Raw genomic sequence first — 12,130 nt, 5'->3', positions numbered from 1 at the left:
CAATCACCTCTAGTCCACTCCCTCCCTTCTGGAATATTCCCTCTTCCTCGCTCCCCCACCAGACTCTGTAACCACATCACCCTCTCCCCAAATCCTCAGAGGTGTGCCCCCCATCACCCAACATTGTCCTCTCCTCTGAGCCCTCTCCCCACTGCTTGATTTGTACCTCGACCCTGCCTACACTTTCCCCTTTATAAACCCCCTGCCATCCCGCTTCGGGCCACCAGCTCACCCCTGACACCGGCTCACTTCAACTGCTCTTGTAGTCCCGATTCCCTCCCTCCTTGGACCCTCGGGCTTCCCCCAGATAAACTCAGTTGGGTTTGCCCCAGTGCCTCGGGTCCTCCTTCACCCCGGTCGCGCCATCCATATCCATCCACGACTGTGCTCACGGTGGACGGCGAGGAGCCGCTCCTCCAGCACCCACCAAGGAGTGACCTGCCCGCACCCACACAGGAGTTCCCTTGCCGGGGGAACCATCCCGCACCCAGCAGACTTGGTCTCAGCTCTGGCCTCTCCCTGCCAGCCGGGGATCTGCTGGCCCACCTGTGTCCCCTGCCAGCAGATGTTGCCACCAGCCTGCTCCCTGGAGAGCTGGGGCTCAGCAGCACGACAGGCTGCACCACCCCTGCTCAGCCATGCCTCGCACAGCCCTGGCTCACCCACATTCATTTGGTCACAAATACAAATTTTACTCCCAGCAGAAGTTAATCCCATCCCCTCCAAAGAAGCCACTACTGCAACATCACCACTTGCGATGGGCATGGCACCACCATCGCCCATCACCACATATCAGTGCTGCCCATGTCACAGTGGCCCCAGTGACATCATCACCGGGGCCAAAGGCACAAAAAACGCCTGCACAACAACACCACCCTCAGAGTCGAGGAGAGCTCGTGGAGAAGGAGCTTGCCTGAGGCTGCTCAGGCACCAGGGTAAGTCAGAGGCTTCTGCTGCCTCTGACACAGCTCACAGACATCTCTCCCCTGACTTAGGATTAGTGCACAGTGTGAAGAGGAGAAATGCCAGCAGGGCAGCGCAAGAGACGCTCCAGCCGCTCACCATCAACCTCCTCAGGATCCAAGAGGGCACGGCCAGAAACTGTCCCCAAGGAAAAAGGTGACAGCAGAAGCCTCCCTCCCCACAGCTTCCTGGCACTGGCACACGGCCTTGCAAGGAACTCAGTGAGGAGCCAACAACCATGCCAGGTCCAGGCAGGAGCTCCCACACTGGGCTGAGCTCTGGGCACTTGCTGAGGCAGCCACGCCTGACCTGCTCTGCCCTTCAGCCAGCACAGCACAGACCCTGCAGGGCCCTGGGGCTGATCCTGCATGGACACTTGCCCAGCCCCACAGACCTGCTCATGCCTGGGGCACTTGCTCTGTCTCTGCAGCCTGCATGCTGTGCCACCACACCCAGGACAACGACATCTGTGGGGACAAGAGAATGAAGTTCAAGCTCTGTGTCCACACCTACTGCCAGGTGAATTCTCTTGGGGCTCCCTCCAGCTTTCAGCCCACAAGGGCCCTGCCTCCCTGACCTAACAAGCTCCCGGCCTTCCCTGCCTTGCAGATCCTCGCCACTGGGCTCTACCCACGCGAGGACACTGGACACTTTCTCGTTGGGGACACCAGGCGCATCATCAGGGAAGCAGCCAACAAGGTGGGGATGACCTGGCAGCAGGAGCAGGCAGCTTTGCACCAGGAGAGGCTTCGCCAGCTCCTCCTGCTCCCCAGCAAAGAAGCCCCAGGCCTGGCACATGCAGGGGCCTCGGGTGCACGTGGCTCTGGGGCTCTGAGCTGGCTCTGCCCACATCCCACTCACTGTCTGGAAATGCAAAGAGACCACAAATCTCCAGTCCTGACATTCACGGGGCTGGCTCTGCTCTTTCCAGACCTGCTTCATCTGCTGCAAGATGGGGGCCACCATCACCTGCTGCCAGACGGGCTGCGACCGCACCTTCCACCTGCCCTGTGCCCCAGACGGACAATGTGTCACCCAGTACTTCGGGGCCTACAGGTAAGGGCTGCCCACCCTCACCCTCGGAACCCCTGCTTTTCTCTCCAAGCCCTTTACATCTGAGTGAATGCATAAGGCGGGAACCCATGGTTGCCAGCAACGTGCCACACACAGCGACAGAGCCCACACAGGGGCTGGGGCTCCCTCACACCTCCTGCACCCACACTGCCAGCATGGCCCAAGGACTCTGCACTTCACCCTTCCCTCACTCATCTCCCCCATCTTCCTCACAGGTCCTTCTGCTGGGAGCACCGCCCACAGCAGGCACTGCGGCCACGTCCAAGCCAGGACAACACCTGCACCATCTGCCTGGACACGGTGGAAGACAACATCTCCTACAAAACCATGGCGTGTCCCGCGTGCCAAGACGCCCGCTTCCACCGGCACTGCATCCAGAGACTGGCTCTGCACGCTGGCATTGACTTCCGATGCCCGCGGTGCCTCAAACAAGAGCCGTTCATGACGGAAATGCTCACCATGGGGATCCGACTCTCTAAGAGGTTGGCTTTTCTCCTCCCACCTCACAAGGCACCAGGCACAAGCACAGTGCCCGCCTAGGGACTGCCCTGCCAGGCCTGCCCACCCTCTGGCCTGTCCCTCTTGCCCTCAGCTCCAACCAGTCCCTGGAAATGGCACAGGCAAAGGAGCAGTGACTGCGGGCATCTGCCTGATGTGGGCCCAACTCTTTCCCTTCCTTCTCTGGCAGACCCCCATCGTGGCAGAGTGACCCAGAGGTCGGACCCTCAGATCAGAGGCATGGCCGCTGCGATGCCACAACGTGCCTTTGTCCAGGTGGCAGGGAGCACACGGAGGCACACGGGTAAGCTGCCAAAGCAGCAATGCAGCCAGCTGAGGGGGATCTGTCTCCCCACAGCCACAGGGATGTACAATTACGCACAAGGGCTCTGCCAGGCACTCCCTGCTCTGACACTTTGTCCTCACCACCTCCTTGCTCCACCAGACCCTGGCAACTGCGGCTCTGCAGCTCCTGCGCTGCTGAGGGCATCCACCGACTCTGCTCCTCTTTGGGGAACAGCACCTGCTCCTGGGAGTGCAGCACCTGTGCTGCCACCGACACTGGTAGGCAACAAAGCATTCAGCACTATGCAATCCACACAGGGACCACGATGGGCCTGGCACCAGGGCCCTCAGCACACAGCTTGGCTCCAGGAGGGCACTGGATACCACAGCGGCCTCTCCTGCCTGCAGCCTGGGGACTGTCCTTACAACCTTCCTTCTGCCTGCCCCTCTTTGCAGGTTCCACTGGCAAATCAGACCTTGTGGACACCAAAACCTCGAGCACAGAACTGCTGACACTGTCCCAGGACACGGTGCTCCTCAAGAGCAGCTGCTCCATCAGCCCTCAGCAGGCCTTAAAACATGGCGACACTGAGGAACAAATACAGTCAGGGGCAACGCACAGCCCTCCTGCAGAACCCTGCACGATCCAGGATGGGCCAGCCCACAGTGCTGACACCTGCAAACCCAGCACTTCCAGCCAGGCAGCATCACAGCTCTCCCAGGGCAAGTGTCCTGCCAAGACCACCAGCTCTTCCTCTTGCCCTCGGTGTGCCTTCAAACGTGGCTATCCAAAGAAAGACAGTGCCTCAGCGGTATCATACGGCCCACCCGCAAAACGCCGCAGGATTGACACTGGGCCAGCCCAGAGTGCTGATGAAAGCAGCCCCAGCACTTCCACACAGCCACTGCCGGGGCTGTCTGAGGGCACTTTGGCTGCCAACAGTCCAGCACCACGGCCACAACGTCCATACAGGCCTCCATGGATCTTCCACGGATCCACGACGGACAACCGCTCCCAGCCTGGGCCAATCCGCATGAGACACGTCTGGCAGCAACAACGGCGGGCAAAAAAGCCCTACAGCCGGCCACAAATACACAGCAGCACCAAATGTCAGCCTGTCTACACCCCCATCACCCTTACCCATCAAAGAAACATAAACACATAAGATAAATAGATATAGATAGTTAAATAGATAGTTAGATAGATAGTTACAAAGATAGATAGATAGATAAGACAGATAGACAGATTATAGATACATAAATACATAGATAAATAGACATACACAAAAAATAAAGTTTTTTTTACACTAAGAGAACTCATATGTATTTCCCAGTCATTTTCTTCAAACTTCCTCCAAGCTTCTCTCACTGTAATGAACACGGATCTACATCCCCAGGGTTGGCAGCACATTCCTGTGGGAGGAGGGGAAAGGGAAGATGGGGCAGAGGAGCCCTGGGAGGATTCTACTGTATGAACATCAATCACCTCTAGTCCATTCCCTCCCTTCTGGAATATTCCCTCTTCCTCGCTCCCCCACCAGACTCTGTAACCACACCACCCTCTCCCCAAATCCTCAGAGGTGTGCCCCCCATCACCCAACATTGTCCTCTCCTCTGAGCCCTCTCCCCACTGCTTGATTTGTACCTCGACCCTGCCTACACTTTCCCCTTTATAAACCCCCTGCCATCCCGCTTCGGGCCACCAGCTCAGCCCTGACACCGGCTCACTTCAACTGCTCTTGTAGTCCCGATTCCCTCCCTCCTTGGACCCTCGGGCTTCCCCCAGATAAACTCAGTTGGGTTTGCCCCAGTGCCTCGGGTCCTCCTTCACCCCGGTCGCACCATCCATATCCATCCACGACTGTGCTCACAGTGGACGGCGAGGAGCCGCTCCTCCAGGACCCACCAAGGAGTGACCTGCCCGCACCCACACAGGAGTTCCCTTGCCGGGGGAACCATCCCGCACCCAGCAGACTTGGTCTCAGCTCTGGCCTCTCCCTGCCAGCCGGGGATCTGCTGGCCCACCTGTGTCCCCTGCCAGCAGATGTTGCCACCAGCCTGCTCCCTGGAGAGCTGGGGCTCAGCAGCACGACAGGCTGCACCACCCCTGCTCAGCCATGCCTCGCACAGCCCTGGCTCACCCACATTCATTTGGTCACAAATACAAATTTTACTCCCAGCAGAAGTTAATCCCATCCCCTCCAAAGAAGCCACTACTGCAACATCACCACTTGCGATGGGCATGGCACCACCATCGCCCATCACCACATATCAGTGCTGCCCATGTCACAGTGGCCCCAGTGACATCATCACCGGGGCCAAAGGCACAAAAAACGCCTGCACATCAACACCACCCTCAGAGTCGAGGAGAGCTCGTGGAGAAGGAGCTTGCCTGAGGCTGCTCAGGCATCGGGGTAAGTCAGAGGCTTCTGCTGCCTCTGACACAGCTCACACACATCTCTCCCCTGACTTAGGATTAGTGCACAGTGTGAAGAGGAGAAATGCCAGCAGGGCAGCGCAAGAGACGCTCCAGCCGCTCACCATCAACCTCCTCAGGATCCAAGAGGGCACGGCCAGAAACTGTCCCCAAGGAAAAAGGTGACAGCAGAAGCCTCCCTCCCCACAGCTTCCTGGCACTGGCACACGGCCTTGCAAGGAACTCAGTGAGGAGCCAACAACCATGCCAGGCCCAGGCAGGAGCTCCCACACTGGGCTGAGCTCTGGGCACTTGCTGAGGCAGCCACGCCTGACCTGCTCTGCCCTTCAGCCAGCACAGCACAGACCCTGCAGGGCCCTGGGGCTGATCCTGCATGGACACTTGCCCAGCCCCACAGTCCTGCTCATGCCTGGGGCACTTGCTCTGTCTCTGCAGCCTGCATGCTGTGCCACCACACCCAGGACAACGACATCTGTGGGGACAAGAGAATGAAGTTCAAGCTCTGTGTCCACACCTACTGCCAGGTGAATTCTCTTGGGGCTCCCTCCAGCTTTCAGCCCACAAGGGCCCTGCCTCCCTGACCTAACAAGCTCCCGGCCTTCCCTGCCTTGCAGATCCTCGCCACTGGGCTTTACCCACGCGAGGACACTGGACACTTTCTCGTTGGGGACACCAGGCGCATCATCAGGGAAGCAGCCAACAAGGTGGGGATGACCTGGCAGCAGGAGCAGGCAGCTTTGCACCAGGAGAGGCTTCGCCAGCTCCTCCTGCTCCCCAGCAAAGAAGCCCCAGGCCTGGCACATGCAGGGGCCTCGGGTGCACGTGGCTCTGGGGCTCTGAGCTGGCTCTGCCCACATCCCACTCACTGTCTGGAAATGCAAAGAGACCACAAATCTCCAGTCCTGACATTCACGGGGCTGGCTCTGCTCTTTCCAGACCTGCTTCATCTGCTGCAAGATGGGGGCCACCATCACCTGCTGCCAGACAGGCTGCGACCGCACCTTCCACCTGCCCTGTGCCCCAGACGGACAATGTGTCACCCAGTACTTCGGGGCCTACAGGTAAGGGCTGCCCACCCTCACCCTCGGAACGCCTGCTTTTCTCTCCAAGCCCTTTACATCTGAGTGAATGCATAAGGCGGGAACCCATGGTTGCCAGCAACGTGCCACACACAGCGACAGAACCCACACAGGGGCTGGGGCTCCCTCACACCTCCTGCACCCACACTGCCAGCACGGCCCAAGGACTCTGCACTTCACCCTTCCCTCACTCATCTCCCCCATCTTCCTCACAGGTCCTTCTGCTGGGAGCACCGCCCACAGCAGGCACTGCGGCCACGTCCAAGCCAGGACAACACCTGCACCATCTGCCTGGACACGGTGGAAGACAACATCTCCTACAAAACCATGGCGTGTCCCGCGTGCCAAGACGCCCGCTTCCACCGGCACTGCATCCAGAGACTGGCTCTGCACGCTGGCATTGACTTCCGATGCCCGCGGTGCCTCAAACAAGAGCCGTTCATGACGGAAATGCTCACCATGGGGATCCGACTCTCTAAGAGGTTGGCTTTTCTCCTCCCACCTCACAAGGCACCAGGCACAAGCACAGTGCCCGCCTAGGGACTGCCCTGCCAGGCCTGCCCACCCTCTGGCCTGTCCCTCTTGCCCTCAGCTCCAATCAGTCCCTGGAAATGGCACAGGCAAAGGAGCAGTGACTGCGGGCATCTGCCTGATGTGGGCCCAACTCTTTCCCTTCCTTCTCTGGCAGACCCCCATCGTGGCAGAGTGACCCAGAGGTCGGACCCTCAGATCAGAGGCATGGCCGCTGCGATGCCACAACGTGCCTTTGTCCAGGTGGCAGGGAGCACACGGAGGCACACGGGTAAGCTGCCAAAGCAGCAATGCAGCCAGCTGAGGGGGATCTGTCTCCCCACAGCCACAGGGATGTACAATTACGCACAAGGGCTCTGCCAGGCACTCCCTGCTCTGACACTTTGTCCTCACCACCTCCTTGCTCCACCAGACCCTGGCAACTGCGGCTCTGCAGCTCCTGCGCTGCTGAGGGCATCCACCGACTCTGCTCCTCTTTGGGGAACAGCACCTGCTCCTGGGAGTGCAGCACCTGTGCTGCCACCGACACTGGTAGGCAACAAAGCATTCAGCACTATGCAATCCACATAGGGACCACGATGGGCCTGGCACCAGGGCCCTCAGCACACAGCTTGGCTCCAGGAGGGCACTGGATACCACAGCGGCCTCTCCTGCCTGCAGCCTGGGGACTGTCCTTACAACCTTCCTTCTGCCTGCCCCTCTTTGCAGGTTCCACTGGCAAATCAGACCTTGTGGACACCAAAACCTCGAGCCCAGAACTGCTGACACTGTCCCAGGACACGGTGCTCCTCAAGAGCAGCTGCTCCATCAGCCCTCAGCAGGCCTTAAAACATGGCGACACTGAGGAACAAATACAGTCAGGGGCAACGCATAGCCCTCCTGCAGAACCCTGCACGATCCAGGATGGGCCAGCCCACAGTGCTGACACCTGCAAACCCAGCACTTCCAGCCAGGCAGCATCACAGCTCTCCCAGGGCAAGTGTCCTGCCAAGACCACCAGCTCTTCCTCTTGCCCTCGGTGTGCCTTCAAACGTGGCTATCCGAAGAAAGACAGTGCCTCAGCGGTATCATACGGCCCACCCGCAAAACGCCGCAGGATTGACACTGGGCCAGCCCAGAGTGCTGATGAAAGCAGCCCCAGCACTTCCACACAGCCACTGCCGGGGCTGTCTGAGGGCACTTTGGCTGCCAACAGTCCAGCACCACGGCCACAACGTCCATACAGGCCTCCATGGATCTTCCACGGATCCACGACGGACAACCGCTCCCAGCCTGGGCCAATCCGCATGAGACACGTCTGGCAGCAACAACGGCGGGCAAAAAAGCCCTACAGCCGGCCACAAGTACACAGCAGCACCAAATGTCAGCCTGTCTACACCCCCATCACCCTTACCCATCAATGAAACATAAACACATAAGATAAATAGATATAGATAGTTAGATAGATAGATATATAGTTACAAAGATAGATAGATAGACAGATAGACAGATTATAGATACATAAATACATAGATAAATAGACATACACAAAAAAATAAAGTTTTTTTTACACTAAGAGAACTCATATGTATTTCCCAGTCATTTTCTTCAAACTTCCTCCAAGCTTCTCTCAGTGTAACATACACAGGTCTACGTCCCCAGGGCTGGCACCACATTCCTGTGGGAGGAGGGGAAAGGGAAGATGGGGCAGAGGAGCCCTGGGAGGATTCTACTGTATGAACATCAATCACCTCTAGTCCACTCCCTCCCTTCTGGAATATTCCCTCTTCCTCGCTCCCCCACCAGACTCTCTAACCACACCACCCTCTCCCCAAATCCTCAGAGGTGTGCCCCCCATCACCCAACATTGTCCTCTCCTCTGAGCCCTCTCCCCACTGCTTGATTTGTACCTCGACCCTGCCTACACTTTCCCCTTTATAAACCCCCTGCCATCCCGCTTCGGGCCACCAGCTCACCCCTGACACCGGCTCACTTCAACTGCTCTTGTAGTCCCGATTCCCTCCCTCCTTGGACCCTCGGGCTTCCCCCAGATAAACTCAGTTGGGTTTGCCCCAGTGCCTCGGGTCCTCCTTCACCCCGGTCGCGCCATCCATATCCATCCACGACTGTGCTCACGGTGGACGGCGAGGAGCCGCTCCTCCAGCACCCACCAAGGAGTGACCTGCCCGCACCCACACAGGAGTTCCCTTGCCGGGGGAACCATCCCGCACCCAGCAGACTTGGTCTCAGCTCTGGCCTCTCCCTGCCAGCCGGGGATCTGCTGGCCCACCTGTGTCCCCTGCCAGCAGATGTTGCCACCAGCCTGCTCCCTGGAGAGCTGGGGCTCAGCAGCACGACAGGCTGCACCACCCCTGCTCAGCCATGCCTCACACAGCCCTGGCTCACCCACATTCATTTGGTCACAAATACAAATTTTACTCCCAGCAGAAGTTAATCCCATCCCCTCCAAAGAAGCCACTACTGCAACATCACCACTTGCGATGGGCATGGCACCACCATCGCCCATCACCACATATCAGTGCTGCCCATGTCACAGTGGCCCCAGTGACATCATCACCGGAGCCAAAGGCACAAAAAACGCCTGCACATCAACACCACCCTCAGAGTCGAGGAGAGCTCGTGGAGAAGGAGCTTGCCTGAGGCTGCTCAGGCATCGGGGTAAGTCAGAGGCTTCTGCTGCCTCTGACACAGCTCACACACATCTCTCCCCTGACTTAGGATTAGTGCACAGTGTGAAGAGGAGAAATGCCAGCAGGGCAGCGCAAGAGACGCTCCAGCCGCTCACCATCAACCTCCTCAGGATCCAAGAGGGCACGGCCAGAAACTGTCCCCAAGGAAAAAGGTGACAGCAGAAGCCTCCCTCCCCACAGCTTCCTGGCACTGGCACACGGCCTTGCAAGGAACTCAGTGAGGAGCCAACAACCATGCCAGGCCCAGGCAGGAGCTCCCACACTGGGCTGAGCTCTGGGCACTTGCTGAGGCAGCCACGCCTGACCTGCTCTGCCCTTCAGCCAGCACAGCACAGACCCTGCAGGGCCCTGGGGCTGATCCTGCATGGACACTTGCCCAGCCCCACAGACCTGCTCATGCCTGGGGCACTTGCTCTGTCTCTGCAGCCTGCATGCTGTGCCACCACACCCAGGACAACGACATCTGTGGGGACAAGAGAATGAAGTTCAAGCTCTGTGTCCACACCTACTGCCAGGTGAATTCTCTTGGGGCTCCCTCCAGCTTTCAGCCCACAAGGGCCCTGCCTCCCTGACCTAACAAGCTCCCGGCCTTCCCTGCCTTGCAGATCCTCGCCACTGGGCTTTACCCACGCGAGGACACTGGACACTTTCTCGTTGGGGACACCAGGCGCATCATCAGGGAAGCAGCCAACAAGGTGGGGATGACCTGGCAGCAGGAGCAGGCAGCTTTGCACCAGGAGAGGCTTCGCCAGCTCCTCCTGCTCCCCAGCAAAGAAGCCCCAGGCCTGGCACATGCAGGGGCCTCGGGTGCACGTGGCTCTGGGGCTCTGAGCTGGCTCTGCCCACATCCCACTCACTGTCTGGAGATGCAAAGAGACCACAAATCTCCAGTCCTGACATTCACGGGGCTGGCTCTGCTCTTTCCAGACCTGCTTCATCTGCTGCAAGATGGGGGCCACCATCACCTGCTGCCAGACGGGCTGCGACCGCACCTTCCACCTGCCCTGTGCCCCAGACGGACAATGTGTCACCCAGTACTTCGGGGCCTACAGGTAAGGGCTGCCCACCCTCACCCTCGGAACGCCTGCTTTTCTCTCCAAGCCCTTTACATCTGAGTGAATGCATAAGGCGGGAACCCATGGTTGCCAGCAACGTGCCACACACAGCGACAGAACCCACACAGGGGCTGGGGCTCCCTCACACCTCCTGCACCCACACTGCCAGCACGGCCCAAGGACTCTGCACTTCACCCTTCCCTCACTCATCTCCCCCATCTTCCTCACAGGTCCTTCTGCTGGGAGCACCGCCCACAGCAGGCACTGCGGCCACGTCCAAGCCAGGACAACACCTGCACCATCTGCCTGGACACGGTGGAAGACAACATCTCCTACAAAACCATGGCGTGTCCCGCGTGCCAAGACGCCCGCTTCCACCGGCACTGCATCCAGAGACTGGCTCTGCACGCTGGCATTGACTTCCGATGCCCGCGGTGCCTCAAACAAGAGCCGTTCATGACGGAAATGCTCACCATGGGGATCCGACTCTCTAAGAGGTTGGCTTTTCTCCTCCCACCTCACAAGGCACCAGGCACAAGCACAGTGCCCGCCTAGGGACTGCCCTGCCAGGCCTGCCCACCCTCTGGCCTGTCCCTCTTGCCCTCAGCTCCAACCAGTCCCTGGAAATGGCACAGGCAAAGGAGCAGTGACTGCGGGCATCTGCCTGATGTGGGCCCAACTCTTTCCCTTCCTTCTCTGGCAGACCCCCATCGTGGCAGAGTGACCCAGAGGTCGGACCCTCAGATCAGAGGCATGGCCGCTGCGATGCCACAACGTGCCTTTGTCCAGGTGGCAGGGAGCACACGGAGGCACACGGGTAAGCTGCCAAAGCAGCAATGCAGCCAGCTGAGGGGGATCTGTCTCCCCACAGCCACAGGGATGTACAATTACGCACAAGGGCTCTGCCAGGCACTCCCTGCTCTGACACTTTGTCCTCACCACCTCCTTGCTCCTCCAGACCCTGGCAACTGCGGCTCTGCAGCTCCTGCGCTGCTGAGGGCATCCACCGACTCTGCTCCTCTTTGGGGAACAGCACCTGCTCCTGGGAGTGCAGCACCTGTGCTGCCACCGACACTGGTAGGCAACAAAGCATTCAGCACTATGCAATCCACACAGGGACCACGATGGGCCTGGCACCAGGGCCCTCAGCACACAGCTTGGCTCCAGGAGGGCACTGGATACCACAGCGGCCTCTCCTGCCTGCAGCCTGGGGACTGTCCTTACAACCTTCCTTCTGCCTGCCCCTCTTTGCAGGTTCCACTGGCAAATCAGACCTTGTGGACACCAAAACCTCGAGCCCAGAACTGCTGACACTGTCCCAGGACACGGTGCTCCTCAAGAGCAGCTGCTCCATCAGCCCTCAGCAGGCCTTAAAACATGGCGACACTGAGGAACAAATACAGTCAGGGGCAACGCATAGCCCTCCTGCAGAACCCTGCACGATCCAGGATGGGCCAGCCCACAGTGCTGACACCTGCAAACCCAGCACTTCCAGCCAGGCAGCATCACAGCTCTCCC

General features: G+C 59.1%; 3 protein-coding genes across 3 annotated transcripts; all 3 read left to right on the top strand.

Annotated features, from left to right (window-relative positions):
• Positions 1-1,759: 1,759 nt before the first annotated feature.
• On the top strand, positions 1,760-3,412 carry LOC132076137 (PHD finger protein 7-like). The gene is given in 7 exon segments (XM_059477069.1): positions 1,760-1,787; positions 1,790-1,881; positions 1,883-2,019; positions 2,253-2,519; positions 2,726-2,839; positions 2,981-3,173; positions 3,176-3,412. Coding segments are annotated over 7 exon segments (1,068 nt in total).
• Positions 3,413-6,058: 2,646 nt separating this feature from the next.
• Positions 6,059-7,711, top strand: LOC132076136 (PHD finger protein 7-like). Its single transcript, XM_059477067.1, is given in 7 exon segments — positions 6,059-6,086; positions 6,089-6,180; positions 6,182-6,318; positions 6,552-6,818; positions 7,025-7,138; positions 7,280-7,472; positions 7,475-7,711. Coding segments are annotated over 7 exon segments (1,068 nt in total).
• A 2,638-nt stretch (positions 7,712-10,349) lies between these two features.
• LOC132076135 (PHD finger protein 7-like) lies at positions 10,350-12,002 on the top strand. Its single transcript, XM_059477066.1, is given in 7 exon segments — positions 10,350-10,377; positions 10,380-10,471; positions 10,473-10,609; positions 10,843-11,109; positions 11,316-11,429; positions 11,571-11,763; positions 11,766-12,002. Coding segments are annotated over 7 exon segments (1,068 nt in total).
• The last annotated feature ends 128 nt before the right edge of the window (positions 12,003-12,130 follow it).

The sequence above is a fragment of the Ammospiza nelsoni genome, chromosome 8 (assembly GCF_027579445.1).
Source record: "Ammospiza nelsoni isolate bAmmNel1 chromosome 8, bAmmNel1.pri, whole genome shotgun sequence".
In the NCBI taxonomy this organism is placed as follows: domain Eukaryota; kingdom Metazoa; phylum Chordata; class Aves; order Passeriformes; family Passerellidae; genus Ammospiza; species Ammospiza nelsoni.
Note: the sequence above shows the minus strand (reverse complement) of the source record. Positions and strands in the feature narration are given on the sequence as shown.